The 20,955-nt window shown below is 42.2% G+C and overlaps 1 protein-coding gene across 1 annotated transcript in view; it reads left to right on the top strand.

The window, feature by feature from the left end:
• Positions 1-4,299: 4,299 nt before the first annotated feature.
• CRYBG1 (crystallin beta-gamma domain containing 1) overlaps positions 4,300-20,955 on the top strand; it is a 40,817-nt gene continuing 24,161 nt past the window's right edge. The window contains exons 1-9 of the mRNA XM_075447155.1: positions 4,300-5,066; positions 10,172-10,222; positions 10,656-12,147; positions 12,233-12,409; positions 14,887-14,934; positions 15,037-15,155; positions 16,484-16,646; positions 17,580-17,719; positions 20,518-20,644. Of these exons, the coding sequence (XP_075303270.1) occupies positions 4,315-5,066; positions 10,172-10,222; positions 10,656-12,147; positions 12,233-12,409; positions 14,887-14,934; positions 15,037-15,155; positions 16,484-16,646; positions 17,580-17,719; positions 20,518-20,644 (3,069 nt within the window). The 5' untranslated portion in view covers positions 4,300-4,314. The remainder of the gene's footprint in view (positions 5,067-10,171; positions 10,223-10,655; positions 12,148-12,232; positions 12,410-14,886; positions 14,935-15,036; positions 15,156-16,483; positions 16,647-17,579; positions 17,720-20,517; positions 20,645-20,955) is intronic.

Here is a 20,955-nt window from a genome sequence, read left to right as displayed (position 1 = left end):
TTTGAACTTGGTGGACAGTTTAAACTACATTTTTAAGGGGGAGACGTCTCAAAGATAATTAAGTTCCCATGGACTTTATGAAAATCAGCTGCTGGGAAGAGAGAAATCCAGATCCACAGTTCAAATAACTAACTTTTTCCAAGCATGATCTCGCAAACCCAAAGCTTGACTGCAAGTGTAATAATGACTGTCAGGTTGATAATATAATCCCAACTAATTTAGAGGACTAGCAGCTATTATGCATCCAAATATTAATATGCAGATTGACACCATAATGAAATTAAATTTCCCCTATTTTGGTGTTTCACCGGTTTTTAATATGAACAATAGAAGCATCCTCCTCACACTTGCAGTTATTACAAATTTTCCGAGAAATTAGTGTTACTCATTGCTTATTGGCTTGCTTTAAGTGTTCCTGAAAATTTTGTCTTTTCACTTTTTATAGCTAGCAATGTTAATTAGCATCTCCTTATCCCTTCCCTATAATTAGTTAGTACTGGCAATACATAATGTAAAATCAAGAAATTAGATAGTAATTGGGCTGCATTACTCATGATTGTTGCATCTGATAGGGAAATTTATGGTTGTTTTTGTTATCGCAAAAGCGCCTTAACTGTCTGAGCTGTATGAACTCAATGCAGCCCTCAGCATTCCTGTATTTAATTGCGTGTTTTGGTTCTCCTGGTTGAAAGAAGTCAGTGAAGGGAGGGAAAAAACAGACCTCAAATTTTCTCATTTGCAGATTATTTCACGATCTCAAAAAAAACCAACAACCCAACAGCTCAGAAACTTATGCTTCAGGTAATTATCATAGACTTGCCTAGTTGAAAGCCACTTGGGGAAGATGACTGTGCATGCAGAGACAGGACTTCACTGGTGGTACAGTTGCTTATCAGTTGTGTGAGGCACCTAAGAAAGGTAGGGGAAAAAGGGTTCCCGTGGATTTCAGTTTGGTTGCGGTGTGATAGGCTAACCCCAGTTTTGGTTTTCTGTATTTTTCATGCGTTTGGGCAAGCCTCGCTGCTGTACACCGTTTCCCTGGCAGTAGGCAGGCTGTGTGGGGCTCTTGTGGAGCCAACACCACGGTTCACAACTCGTGTTTGGGAGAGTTTTAGAACAGCCGCCAAATGCTAGTCTGCTGATGAAGCAGAAATAACTAACCTAATACTTTTTCAACCGGAGGAGGAAGCAACCGTGTAAAGAATGCTCTTATTTTCTTCAGTAGCCAGAGGGCCAGACACGCTGCGGGCCGGGCCGGGCCGGGCCGGGCCGGGCCAGGCCGCCAGATGCAGGCGGGTTGACCTGCTGTCTCTGCCGCCTCCGCGCAGGGCCCTCCGAAGCGCCTCAGTGAGGCTGGCGTGGACCTTCCTGTTGAAGCTGTTCCACTCCGTCTAAGTAATTAAGCGTTAATTAGAAGAGGACTAGTTTAGCATTCACTAAACATTAAATACTAATTGAGCGCCCGGGGAGAGCGCCGGCACCATTAGGCCGCGGAGTCATTCTCACGCCGGCCCGGCCGGGCAGAGGGGCGGGCGCGGGGGAGCCGCCCCGGCCCCTGCAGCCGGGTCCCCGGCCGGCGGGCGGCGCGCCGGGGCAGGCCGAGGCCGAAGACGGCAGGCAGCCGCGCCCGCCGGCCCCGCCGCTGCGAGGTGGAAAATGCGGCTTCGTCTCCCCCCGGGGCTCTGAACCGAGATCTCCCACACGGGCCCCAGCCGCCGGGCGGTGCCGGCCCCGGCATGCCTACCCGGGCAGGTCCCGCCGCGGGGCTGGGGAGAGCGACGCCTACGCCGGGCCCCGGCTGCGGCCGCGGCACCTCCCGCAGCCGTCGCGCTGACAGCCGGGGAGCCCGGAGACACCCCGGTGCCGCCGGGCCGCGCCGCCCGGTCCCCTCGCCCCGTCGGTGGCGGAGCGCTGGGGCCTCCCCCGGCCCGGGCGCCGGTTCACGCCGGGCAGCCCTGGCTGCAACCAGCCGTCGCGGCGGCGTGAACTGCCCGCCCTCAACCCTCGGCGCTTCTCCCCGACATCAAACGCTCGTCGGTTTCGCCCGGGGCGGCGTTTTGCCCTCAATAACGAGGGAGCCGCCGCAGCGCGGGCTGCCGGGGCACGTACCGGGCGCGGCGCCCACTCGCGCTCCGCCGCCCTTGCGAAGGCCTCGCCCCTGGCCGCGAACGCCCATTTTCCCGCGCTTTCCGCTGCCCCTCAGCCCTCGCCCTCGCAGCGCCGCCGCCCCTCCCTCGGCGGCCGGGGGAGGCGGCCCGGCCAGGCAGAGCCGCTGCCCGCGGCGGAGGCGGCGGCTCGGGGCGGGCGGGGGCGCACCGCGGGGCGGGCCGAGGCGGAGCGCCCGGGCAGCCGGCGCCGGGGCAGCTGCGCGGGTAGCGGCGCGGTGCGTGCGGGGCAGCTCCGCGCAGGGACCGCCGAGCCCAGCGCAGCCGAGCCGGGCGGTGAGTGTCGCTCGGCGGGGAGGCGAGGCGAGGCACCTGCGGATCCGCCGGCCGGGGGCGGGTAAAGTCCGCCGCGGCTCCTTTCCTGCGGCTCGTCCCGTTCCGGGACGGGGGGAAGACGGCGGTAGCCTCGGGGGGCTTCTCACTCTCGGGGGCGGCGGGCGCTGGGGCGGCACCGTCCCGGCGGGGGGGGCGGCCGCGGAGCTGCGCGGAGGGCGCGGGTGCTGCGGCCCGCCCTGCCGTGCCCTGCCCTGCCGTCGGCGGTGGAAGCGACGGCCGGACGGGGGAAACCCGGGGTTAAAAGGCGCCGGAGCAGCCCCCGTGGTGCCGAGAGCGACCCGCTGCCCTCGGCCCGTCCGGGCCGCCGGGGTGGGAAATACTCGTGGTGTTTTGAAGTGGACATCTCCGAACAAGCACTCATCGTGCTGGCATGTAAAAAGTGCTAATATATTTAAAATGCAAATATGCGCGTGTTAACTCGGCAATGCTGTTGCGTGTTTCCTGTTTACCATGTTAATTAGAAGTTGGAAGGGAAAACTTCACCAGGAGTAATCCAGGGTAGTGTTTGACCCAGTAATGCTCATTAAATGTTGCAGTTCTGGGTTTTCTAGCCCAAAACTCAAGTATTTATTGGCCTTCATTAACGAGAAGTGCACGAATTGCAATATAACTTCGCCTTTGAAACTATTCTCTACCAGCACATGTGTCAAAACTAACTCAGCCAGTACGGAGGGAAAAGTTCAACTCCCCACTTTTGTTTTTGTAAGGAGAGTTTTGACCAAGCGCTTTTTCCCCGGACTTGCAGGCACGAGGATGCGTTCCTGTATTATTTTGGGTGACGCTAACTAATTATGCAAAAGTTTGAGATTTGGGACATGTAATGCTGGTATTGTAAGGCAAGATGGGCGTACTTGTAAACAAACACAGTCAAAAACATACAGAAGGATCTTGGGATTTTATTTGTTTATTGAGGGTTTTGTTTTTCTTCTTCTTTTTTAAGACCTAGTATTGCTCAGTAAGCTGTTTTGTTCCCATTCACTGTGTCCTTTTAATTTATAGGTGGTGCTGATACAAACAAATGCATTACAGAAACAATTTTGGCATTAACAAAATGTTCGTTTGTTTGTTTTTATAGTCCACCTCACAATTTCCAGATTCTTCTAGAGAAGAGAATAGAAAGAAACCGGTTTTGGAAAGACTTGGAAATTTGTTTGGTACGGGGAAAAGGAAGAACGTCAGAAGTTCAGTAGAACACACTTCGTATCGGAAGGGGGAGAGGTCAGTCTCTCCTCACAGAGCGCAGCCGATATACTGTAGGCACATAAAGGAAGGACACGAAGCTCCTCAAGTGCAGCAGCAAGTGAGAAACGTGAGCGCCGTTTGTGAGACGCAGGAGTATAATTTCAGTGGGGAAGTGGGACCGCTGTATCGCGACACCATTTCGGAATGGAGTAGTAGGGGAGTCTCTTCTGACAGCGAGTGGTCGGCAGACTGGAGCGGCAGCAGTGAAACCATTAAAAACTCTTTCTTTGAGAGCAGCCTGAATGTGGAAATCCTTGAACCAGAGAAGGAATCAATCACAGATATAAATAATTCCACAACTCCAGATTTCATAAAGAGCTTGAGACATTTGTCTAGTGAAGACTTAGAAAAGAGTATCTTAAGCCACAAGCAACTTGTGAACACGTGGGTGTCTGAGGAGCCTGGGCATGCAAAACCAAAGGATTTGCCATACGAGTTGGAATCTGCGGCGAGTGAACACATACATTCTGCTAGAGTGTTAACAGTTGATATCTATCTGAGAAAAACAGACGAGCTCCTTAATGAACCAGTGACTGTTACATCAGAAGAAAACTGTAGTGACTCGGACACCATGGATAAAAAATCTGCCAATAAAAGATCTGGAAAAAGGAGAAAATCTCAGTCGTCCAGTGACATTCCAAATGGAGAGAGAAACCAGACTGAGGCTACTGCAAGAGAAGAATCTGTTTTTGAGGATGATGTCCCTTTTGAGGTATTTTCAGACAAGATAATAAACTCGGAGAGAAAGGTGAAGTCTCCTCAGCAGACTCCTGAAAGAAATTCCTCTTCCCCAGGTAATAATCAGGATCTAAAAGTTGGATCTGCTCACAAAGGGGCATCTAAAACTGAAGCTGACAAAGGCAAGCAGCAGATCTCAAACACAACCCCAGCAAGGAGAAGATCATATAAAAAGAGTCAGTCAGACACTGGCCCTGTTTCCCCTACTGGTTTGAAGGGTCAGGTGAAAGATTACTCCTCAAAAAGACAACCTTTAGCATCACCAGAGAGTAACCAAATGTCAAAAAGAACTTTGGTGGAAAAGGGAGCTGTACCTGTGGCTTTTGGGGAAGACAGCTTGGAGACTCCCAAAGTTTCTTTGGCTGATAAGACGGAAGACACTGCATTGGTGTTTGCTGAAGGCAGAAATGAGACCAAGGCAGTAAAGCATGGTAATGGTTCAGATGGAAGAGCTTTCTTGCGTACTGATGGGATTAAAAATGGAGACCTGTGTATGTCAGCGGAGAGACAGACAAATTCTGATTTAGACAGCTTGAAGCTGAAGAGTTTGGATGCTTCCAGAACAGTCACAACAAAGATTAGCCTGTAAGTAACATAAACTAGTTTGCCTTATCCCTGTAGCTGTGATTTTGCCTGTACCTGTGTTTAGGATTCTATAGGAACACTAACTATGTGTCTGTTATCATCTTATCTAGGCTATTTTCAATTAAGAACCGCACTTTTTTTTAAAATTTATCATAATTATAGTTACCACTTAACAAGCACTGTAGTTTACATGTGTTAAAAAAATAATTCTTTTTTCCATGTTTTTTATGGATAGGGAATTTCTTTGTATGTCAGTTCCATTATATGGAATAGTTTAACTTACATAAAAACTACGCTGTTGCCATTGTCAGTGCCTCCGTCGTTGCTCAGATTAGCGTGCCTGTCATTGACCTTACTGTAGTTTCGCTGTCTGTAACCAGCTGCGGTTGTGGTTGAAGATTTGATATGTGAAAATCTTTGAACAAGGAATGTGTTCAAATTGTTCTTTGAAACAACGTAATTTCTGCTAGTATTTTATGAAGAAATGTAGGATGTAATGTAGGACTTGATCCTTCAAATGATATAATAAATCACATTCCAGAAATTTGAATATATGTAGTTGCTTTCGTAAGTATGTGCAGGATGAATCATCGAAATTTTTATGCATGTGAATAACATCAGGCATTTGCAGAATTATGCATATATTAGTTTGTAGGATTTGGGTTTACCCTCAAAGAAATTGTTGTCTGTCAAACAGAGGTGATCAGTGCTTTCCTTAGGATTATGAAGAAGTGCATGTATTTATAACTTTCACTGTAATCACTAGTATGAGTCCAGTAATTAATTTCCTGGGTTCTGTTACATTCTCTTCTACAGTGAATCACTTTATTGCATTCATCATTTCTGTTGGTTGATTGTCGTGGCTATGTACTATGTGCTGTTGCTTTCCTCATTCTGGTACATTCATTTATAGGTCCTGTCAGAGTACACTGAATCCTGTAGGTCCACCTGAGGTACACCAAGTGTTCGGAATTGTCGTTCAGTTGTGTTAGAGTTATGGCTTAAGAAATTAATATGTTCCCAATTAAGTTTTCCACATCTGAGGAGCATAGGAGCATTAGGAACAATTTCCTTTGCATCATTTGTAATACTTTACATTGGATTTGTTCATTCGTAACCGAATTAAAAGCACTTAGTACTGGAAATTAAATTGTGGTATTGTTATACATGGTGGTGCTTTGCCGTTGGGCAGTATAGATCACAAATCTTAATCTCTGAAGTTTTGTATCTTGACAACTTCGATGGACAGGTAGCTTTCATATTTTTGTGTCACTGTCGTTGGTGATGATGAAGTTATAAATGCTTGTGTAGCTGGATTTTGTTTTTCTGACTGTCTCCTTGGCTTGCTGTACAGTGAATTATCTTCTGCTGTACTCGTAGAGTGACAGACAAGTATCCTTTCTGACATTTAATTTTAATGAATAAACAGCCTGTTCTGTTCCACCTGATTTTGTGGGGTGTGTAGCACTTTATGTCTTGGCCTTATCTGCTGCTATGGGAACTTTAGCCCTGGGTGGGGACCATCGTGTTGCATGCAAGGTTCCTAAAGTATCTGATAGCTGTCATTGCACAGTGCCACACAGTTTCTTTAGCCAGACAGATTGATACAGTCAGATTACCTGGTACAATTTGTAGTCATTGATCAGGACGTATGAGCTCTAAACCTGGATGTGGATTAAGCTGCTGTAAAATGGGAAAGGAAAAGATGGTGCCATTATTAGAAGAAGGTTTTGTTCTCGTTATTGCTTTGAACTAGAGAACAGATAACTTTTCCATTTTCAGAGGTTGAAAAATTGTTGTTAGATACTTCATATGAATCCCTTTCAGGCTGAAAAATGCTCGTTTACTCTTGGACTCATTTGCCTCCTACAAGATGAATTTTGTAGTTTTCACTTATAAGTATGTAATGTCTCTTACTAATGACATTGTGCCAATTCTACGAGTCAAGTTTCTCTAGAAACAATTTTAAAAGTTTTGCTGGTTCCCTGCAAGTAGTGATAGCATTTTCTGTCTCTTCTCCTTTTATGTCTGTGTACTGGCAAGGGAGGTCATAAGATACTTTGCTTCTAGCTTTTGAAAGGGAAGCCTGTCAGGTTTGAGACTGAACTGAGGTTCATGGTACATCTTAATCAGCAAATGAAACCTCAGGCAGTAGTTACTTTGATGTGCTTAGCGGAAATCTTGGCTTCAGTCGTCATATTTGATGTTCAGACGTGGTTTTGTAGTTGCCTCTGCATTTATACCCACTTGTTGAATTATTCTGCATTATAACATGCCATTTTTCTTTGCTCACCTCAATCTGATGTTTTGGCATCAGTGTTTTTTGGCATCAATTACGTGCTTGACGTGGTCGTTTGGGCAGTATGCTTCATCTATGTGACTCACCTTCCAGTTATGACTGTAATGGGAGAGGTTTAACTGCCTGCTTCCACAGGTTGGGTGCAAGGTGTAGCCAAAGAGAAGGACAGCAGTATTTCTTTTGTGTCTCTTCCTGTTCCTGGCATTGCAAATCAGCAGTGGGTAATAGGAGTCAGCCACACTGGGCTGTTTGTAAGAAAGCGTTTGGGCTGTTAAGTGAATCCATCTTTCAATGCTTTTTCCCTAAACTAGAGGGGAGGCTTAAAGGATACCCAAACCAACCATCTCCTCCTTTTAAACAAGCTTAGAAACTCGGTGCATGCAATGAGGCATGTCTTTTGGCTGTATTTAAAATCAGTATTACTTAGTGTGGAAAAAGGTGTAATGAAAAGATTAGCTAGAGGAGGCTGTCTGCAGCCAATGGAACTCCAGGCCTGAGCTTTCTGTTGCTCTTTGGTCTCAGCAGTTTTGCTGCTGCTGCTGTGCAGAAATACTGTGGAATGTAAAATACAAAGTGCTGAAGTGGTCGTTTCTGCATAAATTTGCAAAGCTTGAAACTATACCTTGGAGTTGTTAGCTATTCATTTAAAACAGGTTTTAGGCGTGGCTGATAACTATCAATGTTAACCATTAAAGTGGCTTATGTCGAGGCATACAGCGAGAGACTGATTTTACTAGGAAGATGTGTGTTGTTACGTAGAAATGCACGTAGTAGTGCAAGTGAGGCTGACAGAAGGATGGTATGGAGATGAGTCTGTTAAGATAACTAGGCCATTAGCGATGCCTCTCAAAAACGCAGTAGAAGGAAAGGGTGAGTACCTCATTCTTATCAGAGAAGGACATGAGGGATCCTGGTGAACAGCAAATTCAGCATGTGTCAGTAGTGCATCCTTATAGCAGATGAAGGCTAAGCCTGTACTGGGCTACACTGGCAGAGGCATAGCCAGCAGGTCAAAGGAGAAGATATTTGGTGCTCACGAGGCTGTGTCTGGGGCATTATATCGAATTATACCCCTCCCTCCTCTTCCAACTCGCTTCTCCTGGTACAGGAGAGATGTCCACAGATTGGAATGAGTCCAGTGGTGAGCCATTAAGAAGGTGATGGCACTGGAGCATACCATGAATGAGGAGAAGCTGAAGAAGCTTGGTTTGTTCAGCTGAGAGGAGAGAAGGATGTGGGTAGACCTCAATCATTTCTTGCTGCCTGCAGAGGTATTATGGAGAAGGCAGAGCCATATTCGTCCCCGAGGTGTGCAGTGAAGGGACAGTGGCCATGGTTGCAAGTTGCAACAGTGAAGTTTCAATTGGATATGAGGCAAAAATAATTCACAGTGACAGTGGCTGACCTGCTGCAATGCTTTCCTAGTAAGGCTGTGAATTCTCAACCCTTGGAGATAATAGGAACTTGGTCAGACAAAGCCTGCAGCAACTTGATCTAACTTTGAACCTGTCCCTGATACGAGTAGGAAGTTGGACTAGCTGACCTTTAGAGGTCCCCGTGCAACTTATATTCATTTTCCAATAATAAAAATCATAGAATAGTTTAACTTTGAAAAGTTTAGGGAGAACAGTCGTACTGGAAATGAAAAGTAGGATCTAAATATATTTAATTTTACGCTGTGTGACGAATAATTTTTTTCTCTTTCTAGACTTAAATTTTTGACGTGTGTTTTATTAGCTTCTATCTCAAGTATGGCTAGTTGTTCTTAAGTTCACTATTTCATTTTTTATTGATCATGTGTTCTTTGTAAGAATCTTCCAGTTGCAAACCAACGTGAGCAGGCTGGTGGTTACAGTGAGCATTGTTAGGAAGTCTGCTCTGAAAAGAAGTGGTGATTTTAACACTTGCTTTCTGTATAGATTCTTCGGCAGCTGATTTTGGTGTCCTTCTGTTAGTTCAGTAAGTTTGTTCCTCATGCATTTGCCCAGGAAAGAAGCTTGTACAATGGAGAGTCTTGCTTTCATAGGGCTTACTTTCTTACTTGGGATGGATTTCTTGAGGAAGAGGAGAAGGAAGTGATCTCAGGTTTTGGGTTTTTCACATTAATTCACTTGTACCTCATGCTTCTTTCTTGGGCCAAAGAGCTGTCTGAGAGTTCAGTAAACATGATTTAAAGAAGAAAGCACTTAAATACCAGAATCATCCATTGATTGACAGAGCATTTGAGGCCCTGGAGACTGTTGCTGCAAGCTAGTTTCTTTTGCCTCCCACTATCATCAGTTTTCATGTAGTGCAGTTTCTGCCTGTTCTCCCATTGCTGAGTGTCTCCAGATTCCTCTCTGGAGAACAAATCTGCCTTTGAGGTGATGGTGGGCTGCTTGACACTCCTTATGTCTGACTGATAACTTTTGAAGACGTGCCCTGCATCTTCACAGCTGTTCATACTGTTCCTGCAGTAGCAAGTGACACGGACAAATGATTTTTCCTGGATGTAGGTATTCAGAGGAAGGAGACTTAAAACCCTCAGCTGCATGTCATCAGCCTTCTGCCACTGTACATGCTTCTCTGTCCACTCTGATGGAGAAGTTTCTGTAAGTGTTTCCTAATTCAATTCTTGTAAAATCAGCAGGGTTAGTTTACACAGTTTAAATTGTTAGCTGACTTTACCCGAAGGAAATGGGAGAGTCCTCACGTGTGGTGTTCAATTAGCCAAATGGAGGTGCAGTGACTGGGGACAGTTGCCTTTTCCACCAGCACTAATGAGGCCAGAAGAGGTGTTTCACTTGATTTAAGGTTGCTTCTGCAGTGTAAGGGCTGCAAAGAATCTGGGCAGATGTCTTCAAAACTTGTTGGAGAGGTATATTAAAATGTTAACCAACTCATTATCACCTTAATGAATTGAGATTTGTTTCCTAAACTCTGTAGGGAATTGCATGTGTATAATTTATTCTGCCTATTCACCATGAAATTTTAATGTCTGTCAGTCATAAGTAGTTAAGTTCTCTGCCTCAACTGCAGATGCTGTAGGCTGCTGTGTTTTTTGTTTTAGTGAGCATTAAAGCACTACACACATATTTGAAATGTATTCTCCTTATTTAGTGTCTGATTTTTTTTGGTCATTCATATAGTTACTCCTTTTTTAGTAAATTCCTTTTGAGATACCAAAATTTAAACTGAATATGACTATGGAAAATTGCATTATAATGCTACCTTGTAGTGTTTTCAAAATTGTTATAAGTCTTCTCAAGATGAGTCAAAGATGTAACTCTGTATCACTTTGCCTCCTGTAGTCCAGCCAAACCGAAGAATGTAGAGCTGAATTTTAAAGCACCTACGAATCAAGACAGTTTAGAAAGTGAGCAGGATACTCTTGAAAAACCAGTTAATAAAACTAACAGCAGCATTGCCAACAAAATTTCCTTGTTTGAAAATAAATGCGCTAACCAGAGCCAGAGGCCTACTGACATCCCTGCCTCAAAAAATAGTACCGTACCAAGCACATTTGTTGGCAGAGCAAAGCTGAAATTTGGAAAACAACTCAAGGAAAGTGAACAGCCTGATAAAATGTTAAATAAGCAAAGCAGTCGCCAGAAGTTATTTGAGAATGGCATACCAGAGAAAGAAAGCACTGCAGAATTAAAAGGCAAAAATGAAGAAGGCTCTGCCTCTTATGAGGATACTGGGAAGACAACAGAACTTAAAGTAAAAGCTGCAATATCCCTTTTTAACCAAAGCAGCAAAATTGATGCTAGTAGTGTTTCTCTGAAGCAACCCGATCCAGAATTAACCACAACTAAAAAAGAAAGTTCACCTTTCAAACTGTCTTTGCATTTGCCTAGTAAAAGTGAAAATGCTCCAGATGCTTCCAATCAAAAAAATAACACAAGCTCAGAATGCCAAAGAAATAACACAAGCTCAGAACTCCCCAGAAATGAAGAAAAGATGCTGCCAAGCACAGAAATTTTATCACCTGGCAGTGATGATAAATGTCCTCTACCATCTCACCAGGTTTCTAAATCAGAATTTAAGAAGATGGAAAATGGCGATAAAAAGACAAAACCAGGAGAATTGAGCTTTGCAGCACTGCAGTGTGATGACAGCGGTCAAGATAGTATATTGATATCAGAGCAAGACAGCAATACACAGAACAGCCCGGGCAAAACTTGTAATGGATCTGCTGAGGATGATAGCATTTTTGATTCCCCATCCGACATGAAGAAGTTTGCTGAAACAATAAAAAACTTGGACAGCTCAGTTTGTTTAACCCAGAAAAAGAAAAGATCAAAGCTTCCCAAGTCCCCAGCACCCCACTTCGCAATGCCCCCCATTCATGAAGACAACTTAGAGAAAGTGTTTGATCCCAGCGTGTTTACTTTTGGTTTGGGTGTGAGGAGGGAAAAAACACAGGATCTGTTACCAGCCCAACAAATTAAAATGCAAAGCCTGGACACAATAGCCAGAGTGAGGCCCAAGCGTGCATCAACAGAGCAAAGTATCATATTCAAAGCCCTGCAGTCATGTAACAGAGAGGAACCTGCCTTTACTCAGGAAGTAAATGGAAAAGAGAACACCGATGCTACAGATGGTGAAATTAAGAGATCCCGGCTTGAAAAAAGCTCCCTCTTCTCAAGCTTGTTGTCTTCTACATCTAAAGAAAGAGTTTTTAATCCTTCTGTTACCTCAGTAAATAATACGGCAACAGCTTTTACAACTGACTCCTCAGGGATGCCTCCTTTACAACAGGATGCTTCTGGCCCTTCTGGCATGCCTCAAAAATCCGAGGTAATAAAGGTAATTCATGAAATGAAACAGTGTAAAATTTTGTCTACTTGCTGAATTGACTGTTAATTTTGACTTTGCAATTCAGTCTCTTTCAGATATGAAGTTTCCAAGTTTTGTGGAGAAGTACACACAAGCAGATAGTGCAAAAAAAGAACTAAGTTTGCAAATGCCCAACTATGGGAACACTGAGAAGAACTTTTCCAACTGGTTAGGGACAAGCAGATACGAATCAAATGTCCCCAGTGGTTTATTGGATGTGGATGTAAGTATTGTGTTGTTTAAAATCTGCCTGGAAAGTTACCCAGCTTTTATATTTTCTGTAGACGGTGTGCATACATTAGTTTGTGTTGTTTCCCTTCTTAGGGACATAGATAGATTATAAATACATATAGGTGAACGTAGGTACAGTACCAGTTTCGTCTGATGTTGGCTACATGTGAAAATGAGATGGCATCTCCTAACATGATTATGTTTCTTCATGGTGCCCTTATTTTGAGACTCTTCACAAATATGAATTGAAAGTGTATGTTTGAAAAAGTCTTCATATTTGATTTTGTATTATTTTGAAACAAATCTCATGCTAACTTTATTTTTTGTTGTGAATTAGTCAAGTACTTTCCGTGAACTTCAGAAAACTTTTGCCTGCTTCTGATGACAGGAATCTCTCTCCGCTTTTGGCAAGATATTCAGCCATTGCACTGTTGAATGAGTAACGGGGCAAACTTTTTTTATTTAGTCCTCTGTTTTTGTTGCCAGTATTCCCATGCTTTTGATGAAATATTCTTTAAGAATATATATTTTCTAAGAAATGGATAATGGTGATTATTGAAAGTGCTTCTACAATGGAGGGCTGTTCCTTTTATTTTGCTTTTTGTTTATTCTAATTACGAGCGTCTATTTATCATGAGTGAAGGCAGACCTGTGCTTTATCTTCAAGGGAGCTTTACCCTGATGTGGGAGAACTTCATAATTTCTGTTTTCAAAATTATGAACCAATGGCCTATAGTATCTGCTATTTCTGTTGATATGGGCCCTTACTGTTACCCTAGAGGAAAACTATGAATGGGACTTCTAAGAACCATGGGAAGAAATATGTTCTCCAGAGTTTAACAGCTGTATTAATGTGATCTGTAGAATTGAAGAAACGTAAGAATTTTGAGAAATACTTTTCTAAAGCTAATGGTTATCTGCTGTTACAGCCCTACTGAAAAGGGTAGGGGAGTGGTAGAAATAACTCCTTTCTTCTTCACCTTGCAGAAGGAAATCATCCATGCTACCTTGCGGTTTTGAGGATGTAGATCTTTCTCTCGTGGGAAGTTTTTTAATTAGTGTGGGGATGAAAATCAGGGGGATTACTTGCAGTAGTGTGGACTTATGCTTCCAGTTAAAGAGGCTTTCTTACTCTGGATGGTCCTGCTTGGATTTCAAAACCTGAGTTTAAAGCTATTCCCGAGTGGGTTTCAGTTTTACAGTAGAGTGTGGAGGCCTGATATGGCAAGAGGGTATGTACACACAGCAGACTGTTCTTGGGAGAAGCCTGTTAGGCTCTGTAGGGTTCCAGGACTTCTCCAGCGCTGTTGCTGTATCTGAAGTGTCTTGCTCAAGTTAGACAGGAGCTGATGATGTGTACCTACTGTGCATCTTCCACTGACTGAGAAAATGATGATGCAATGGGTAGAAAGCAAAGAGTAAAGGCAGCCCAAAACAATGATTTTGGCATTCCTTAAAGCACAGAGCAAGTTCTAGCTGAAATTGAAGCACAGGCCAAAAAACTAGTCATGCTTCAACATGTCTTGATGATGCCTACAACTCTGATGGTGGTTAGGGACTCTGTCCTGAGACCACTGCCTGCGCTGCACGCTGACTAGTATGTTGTCATTAGTTCCTTGCACGCGTTGCTGGTTATCCTAGGCTGCAACCTATTTAGGGGCAGAATATGTTTGGGGTTTTTTGTTTATACGAATAGTTCCTAGAAGAGCAGCACCCTGTCCCGGAATGAGCACTGCTCTCCTAGGACTCCAGACATATAATTGCCACGCTTTCTTTATTTGTTTTAAGATGACGTGATGTAACCACGACTTTCCCATATATTCTGTATCATATAATTTGCTACTGACTTCAACATTGTTTTAGATTTTGTATACCTCAGTGTGTTTTGTTCTCGCCTTTTTTAGTCTATCACTTACTGCACATTCTCTCATGCTTTTTGAAGAGACCTATCTTGTTAAAGGTGTTCAGCACAAAATTGATTATGTTAAGTAGTTCGTACATGTATATGCTGTCATGCCTCCTCAGTCTTTTAATATATTCCTTCATAATTATTTCATGCTCTGTGGTTACCAGACGTTTAAACTTTCATTAATATATTTACCATGGTATAGTATGGACTTTATTAATGCCAGTTTTCTAAGTAGTCTCTTGGTGTGAAACTCCTGGAATATATAGGAAGCTGATCAGAAGCATTTCAAGTCAGAGGTTAGTTGGCTTCAGTGAGATGATAATTCAGGGTGTAAAAAAAAAGTTGTGTTAATTTGTAAATTTGTGGCAAGTTTCTGCTCTTCAGGAGGAAGAAGGAATTGAAGCAGGAAGCAGGTGTAGTCAAAGTGTTGTCAGCTTTTTACTATTCAGACTAATTTTTATTTTGCCTTACTAGCTCTATTTTTATAGCTAAACATCTTTATTGAATATGTTTTAGTTTGGGAGTTTTTTTGTGACTTTTCTCTCCCCACTGTTTATTAGGCACTTTCAAGAAATGGACGAAGTAAAATCAATCCCAGACCTGGCAAGGTAAGATCGATTTTATTACCTTTACTGTTCCTCTCTATATTTGAAGCATAGCAAGATAGAATTATACGTTGTTGGTGTTTTATTTATGTTTTTTTAACACAGCTGGTGATATACTGTGAATCAGACTATCAAAAAAATGGTATTGAAGTTTTCCATGATGTTCTGGATTGCAGTTCTTGGATACTGTCACCAACAATTTTAGTTAAAGTCGTCAGAGGATGGTAAGAGATTAATTTTTGCTCTTTATCATTGGTCTACCCAAAAATCTTTTGAAACAGAACCAGCATGTAATTCACAGTAAGTCTGCCTTGCAAATGACAATATAGTGTAGACACCTCTGAGCAAGAAATATGGCATTTTACCTCTGCAGTAGGAAGTTCTGGGCTGGGAAACTTAATTTTCTGACAAATTGAGTGAGTGTTAACCATCTGGAGGGGTGCAATATTTCGCCAGGCATAGGGGTGGGATGAAATGATGTTTTCTGTCCAGCTATGCTGCCCTTTGACTCCTCTTCCCTTTATGGGTTCTTGCATAGTGTTTGGATTGGGCTAAAAGGCTGGTAAAGGATTTTAAGGCCAGGCCTGACATGGCTTTGGATGCAGAAGGTTAGTTCTGTGTCCAGAGGTGTAAGGTGGTGTTGTAGAGATAGATGACTGTTTCTCTCTTAAGTCCAGAGGAAATTTTTCGCTAAAAACTGGATTGCCTAAGAGCAATTCAAAACAAGTTCATCTCCTACATTCTTCGTAGCATAAACAGAACAGCCATTATTATGGATAGCATGTTAAGTTAAGTTGTGGCCAGGCTATAATACAGTCAAATAGCAGGTTCTCAAAAGGAATGATCTGATAGCTAGCTGCACTAGGAGGTACTGGGAAACAAACTGATTGCTGTTTAGCTTCAGGAAACTGGAATGAAAATCTGTTGATCTGTGTGAACCAGGTCGTCTTTTCCAGCATGGACCAGGGGACTGGGTTTTTTCCTCTCCTTCAACAAAGAGCTCCATGGGAGGGTTTTGTAGATGGATACAGTTTTTATCTAGTTATGTATTCAAACCTGATATTAAAAATAAAGTTGTGCTTGTCTTCTGAGCAGTCTTACCATCCTTCAGCATGTCTGTACCAGCTCCTGTAGAACTCCAGGCTGCTGCTCACAGGATCCAAGTAGCTTGTCTGTTTATACATGACATAGCAGTCTGCAGTGTCAGCATTTTCTGACCTACAAATTGGTTCTGATTAGTATCTCATGCAAAAGTCTGGTCTTCATAGGCAGTAGTCTTGCTGCCCCAAATCATCAATTTTAAAAGGCGGAGAAGTTTTTGATGAAATTACAAAGTCAGCAGTAGGCATCTTTGTTTTATCATTGCTTTTAAAAGTATTGCAGAGACCAGCAATGGCTTGCATCAGCAGCGTTGGGCGAATAAGCTGTATTGGGGTGGCAGGAAAGGTCTGAAAATAATACTGCTTGTGAAAGGATTTGTTAAATGGGAGCATGATTTTTGCAAATCACACATGATAAAGCACCATTAAAAATGAGAATTTTTTATTTTAAGCTGGATACTCTATGAGAAACCAAATTTTGAAGGCCCATCTATTCCCCTGGAAGAAGGAGAGGTGGAATTCCCAGATATTTGGGGTGGAGGTACTGCTGAAGAACAAAATGAATGCAAATCTCTAAAGCCTGCAGTGATTGGTTCAATAAGGCATGTTGTTAAGGCAAGTAATAGAAGTAAAGAAAGTTTTGTATAGATCTTAATGTTTTGGTGGTGTTTTATACTAATACAAAGTGTGATTGGTGTATGAGGACACAAGTGTAATGTGTTGTAAATGCACGGAACAATTGTCCACATTGAATTTCTTGTTTAATGACAAATGTGGAGGTTTTTGCACAGTGGGGGTTGTGGTAACATCCACTGGAAGGACAGGGCAGGAAGAAAACTTGGTGGTTTTTATTAGAATAGTCTCCAAAATGCTATAGACAGCATATGCTTTTTAGCATCAGTAATTCCACACTTATATCTTCAAAAGGTGGGGATGGGGTGTTTATTTATTTTTTTTTTTAGTTATAAATCAAATTTACATTCAACACAAACTTTAGTGTCACACACCAAACCTTGTTTGATACTCAAAAAACAGCCAGGTATGCGCAAACTTATCAGTGAGTTTTGCATGTGGTGGAACAGCCTTCCTACATGCACTTTTAACCTACCATTAAGTAGTTACCTTTGCAGGTTGCCAAAATGAGCATAAGCTATAGAGTTATTTGACTAGGAAAGGAAAAAGGAGGAATATATATTGCTCGTAACTACAGTTCTTGTTTAAGCTGCAGTTCTCTTCAAGAATGGCTGGCTTGGTGTTATCTTAGGATTTAATTTGCTAGAGGAGATGTTAACTGATGAAAGAAGATGCATTCCTGCCTAGGTGGCAGAAAGTAAACAATGTAAATGCTGGTTAGAGATTGACTGACTGTCTTGGTCCAGACAGGCAACTGGCCTAGTTACACTTCTATTGTAGGCGTCTTATAGCAGTAGTAATTGACAAGGGGGGGAAACAATTTAAAATGGGTATTTCAAAACTGATTTAGTTATCCGCATTAATTACAGAACTCACAGCACAGATTAAGTGATTATGGCAATCTTAATTTTTCAGGATTACAGGGTTTGCCGAATTGATTTGTATACAGAACCTGAAGGGTTAGGAATCGTGACTTCCTTTTTTGACGACACTGAAGAAACAGGGGTGTTTGGCACAACGCAGAAGACTTGTTCTATCAAAGTACACTGGGGCGTGTAAGTGCGTAGTTCTGTACAAACGTGTGCTGCTATGAAAGGGATTTGTTTTAAACCATTGGATACGCATATCAGGCATTCAAGCAGGCTGTATTTGTTCTAGTCCTGTATTTTGGTAGTCTGTGACAGTACATTATTCTAATGCTTCACTCTTGGAGAGGCTGACCTCTTAAAATGTTTTGTTAGAGCCAGTTTTTCTTCTGCTTGCAGGTAGTCAAGACAGAGTAACCCCTGTGTATTTGTAGTAAAGGAATGAGTTTGCCTCTCCTGTTTTTTCTTATTTAGGCAAGTGAGCATGGAGGGCTGAACTGTTAGGATAGGACTGCATTTCGTACTTGCTTCCCTCTGAACTTGAAATCATTGTACTAAAAGAAGAAAATTTTCAAGCCTTTGTGTTACAAACTAAGACCTAGTGCCATGTGTGGACTCTGGAAAGCATTCTTGTGTTTCACAATGCATTTTAATCAATGTTTTTATGGTGATGTTTAGGACATTTATGTTATGTCACCTGAAAATATCTAGCCGTCTGAGTTAGGAGTGCAACGTATGTCGTGAACTGAGCAAGCTTTTATAGGGAAGGAGACCTCTAAGTAACAATCCAGACACCGTACCAATGGTCGTTTTGATAAGTTAATAAACAAGCTTGTAAATTGATACTGAAAATATGCCTCACAATACTGCTGGGACGATATGCAGGAGAAGGAGGCTGCTTTCAGAAAAAGTGAGAGTGGCATCACTTTCAGTGATTTTTGGGTCCTACAGAGAATTTTACATGGTGTACAGACCTTGGTTATTACCTGTTGGCTGCATTGTGTTTGGGCACGGATAGCATTTGCCTGCTGCAAATAGTCTATTTAACTATGAGAAACTGCCCAACTAAAGACAAGTGTTAGATACCACTGCAAAAATATATTCAAATATGCTACATGATGGATGAAGATGGGGCATTTTAGTTGTTAGGTAATGGGTATTTTATCCAATTAAATCTTTATACCTTGGTTTGGGGAAGAAATTAAGCACTCGGGTACATAGGGATTTTTTAAGATGGCCAGGTAGTTGGTTCTCTGACAGGAGGTTATTTTTCTTGAACTGCAAGCTTAATCCAAATTACATGTCTGCCAAGGGTAATGAAATCAGCTATGTTATTTGGAGGTTGATTATTAATTGAGTTCATCAAGCTTTCCACTTCTGTCCCTCACTTAAAAGCATTCTGTGAATAGTGAAATTACAAAATTTTTGGAAAGGAAGTTTAGCCTGCGTGCACATCTCAGACTTCAGACCAGTCCTTATTTTGCATCAGTGTGACAGCGTTTTTTGCACTATATCTGTGTAAATTCTTACAGTCTTAATTTCTGTCTGTTGCATTTGGATCACTTGAGGGAAGGCAGACTGATATTTGAACCAGGAAGCTAAATAGATAGTTGAAAAATAATCTTTCTGGTACGTCAGTTCATTAGTCTGGTGTAGAAAGAAGTCGCTTCTGTCAGTTGCTTGCATGAGATACTCAGTAAAATGTTGCTGCTTTTTTGCATGTTGCAGGGTTTTTTCTTCCCTCGAGTTTCCAGGCATGACGTAGTTCCCTGGATTGGCAGTTGAAGGAGGCTCTGATTCTGAGTCACCTTGCCGTGTGGGTGTGGTTGTATCTTCTTAAGGTTTCTAAGTGTTGGTGCTTAATTGCTGTTTACTGAAAGCTGCCAACAAAAATGAGTCAATACACCTTTATCTTCTGATTCTACTCTCTCCTTGGTCCTCCATGTGTTTAAATTCTTGCAGTGAAGTTGAGGGTTTACTGAGCAGTGGAGCTACAGGACACACTATGTATCAAACATTCAGCTGTAGACAGCAATAGAACTAAAGCACCTTGTTTGTATCTTGGATCCATGTGTCTGCAGTGAAACTATACCCACTTGTGCCAGTTCACATCAGCTTGGAATCTGTCTTTTAATCATGAGAGAGGGATGGATTATTTTAACATCTTTCTGATATCACCAGATTTATACATTACGATCCTTACGTGATTAAAGAGTTGGTTGCATAAATTGTTCCTGCTTAGTATGTGTTTTATACTGCTCCATGCTGCATTTCAGAGAGCCAAGTAAATTTCAATGGAAGAAATACATTGCCATCCTTATGCAGAGATCAGCAGTATGTTTCTTTGTTTCTAGTAAGTGATTACTGGCTAAGATTGTCCTGAAAAAGCTTTGAAAAAGTACTGTTGCTATCCCAATCAGGAATTTTGAAAGTTATGTCTTTCAAAGGAGATCTAATAGCAGATACAAACCATGAGGAAGTAGATTTCTAAGGAGTTGTCAGTTTTTTCTACATATTAGTAAATAACACAAGTTTAGAGTTCTCCATTGAACAGATTTTGCAACACATCGATGTCTGTGTTAGTAGAGATCTTTCAGCTTCTTGAAAATAGGTTCTACATATTTTAAAACTATTCTAAAAACAATGCAGAGTAACCTTAAGTCTGGAAACAGTCTAAACCTTGGGTTGCCCTCAGATAAGACAGAGTCAAATTCTTAACTGTCTGATTTTTTTTTTTTTTTTTTTTTTTTTTTTTTTCACCTGTTCAAACAAAACACATGCATTATTGGTGGTTCCTGCACAGGCATAGAAGTTGGCCAGCATGCCAGCTTGTACCTGGCAAGTTTGATGGTAGAGAAACAAATTTTTATTAAGGGTACAGTGATGTCTTTTTTTAAGCATACTGTGTTGTTCTTTGTTGTTCAGAAATGTTCTGGGTTTTTTATCTTTTGCTTTCCTCCCGCCACCCTCCCCCCTCCTGCTTTTAGATGGCTAATTTATGAAGAACCTGGTTTCCAGGGAGTCCCTTTAATGTTGGAGCCTGGTGAATATCCTAATTTAGCGTTCTGGGAGAAGAAGGAAGCCTACATCAGGTCCATGAGGCCCTTGAAAATGGTAAAATACTGTTATTACTTTCAAGTTACGTGACCTGTGTTTATGTGATAGAAATAATGTGTTAAGGTGGCTAGATTTTTCAAGACTCATAAAAATGTAACCCTTTAAAAAACAAAATCTTTAGTCTATAAAATTACTGAACTTTCAACATTTGATTGCATCCAATTCTGCCTTTAATCTGCCTTCTTACTTTCACTTGTGTGCTTCAAGGAAGGTTTCATCTTAATTCTGTCTTTTTGTGAAGAGTTGATGACTTACAGTTGCCTATGAGTTGTCTAAGTATAGACAAATTATTTTTTTTTCTTTTTTCT

The sequence above is a fragment of the Opisthocomus hoazin genome, chromosome 2 (genome assembly GCF_030867145.1).
Source record: "Opisthocomus hoazin isolate bOpiHoa1 chromosome 2, bOpiHoa1.hap1, whole genome shotgun sequence".
NCBI classification, from domain to species: domain Eukaryota; kingdom Metazoa; phylum Chordata; class Aves; order Opisthocomiformes; family Opisthocomidae; genus Opisthocomus; species Opisthocomus hoazin.
This window is presented reverse-complemented; position numbering and strand designations above follow the sequence as displayed.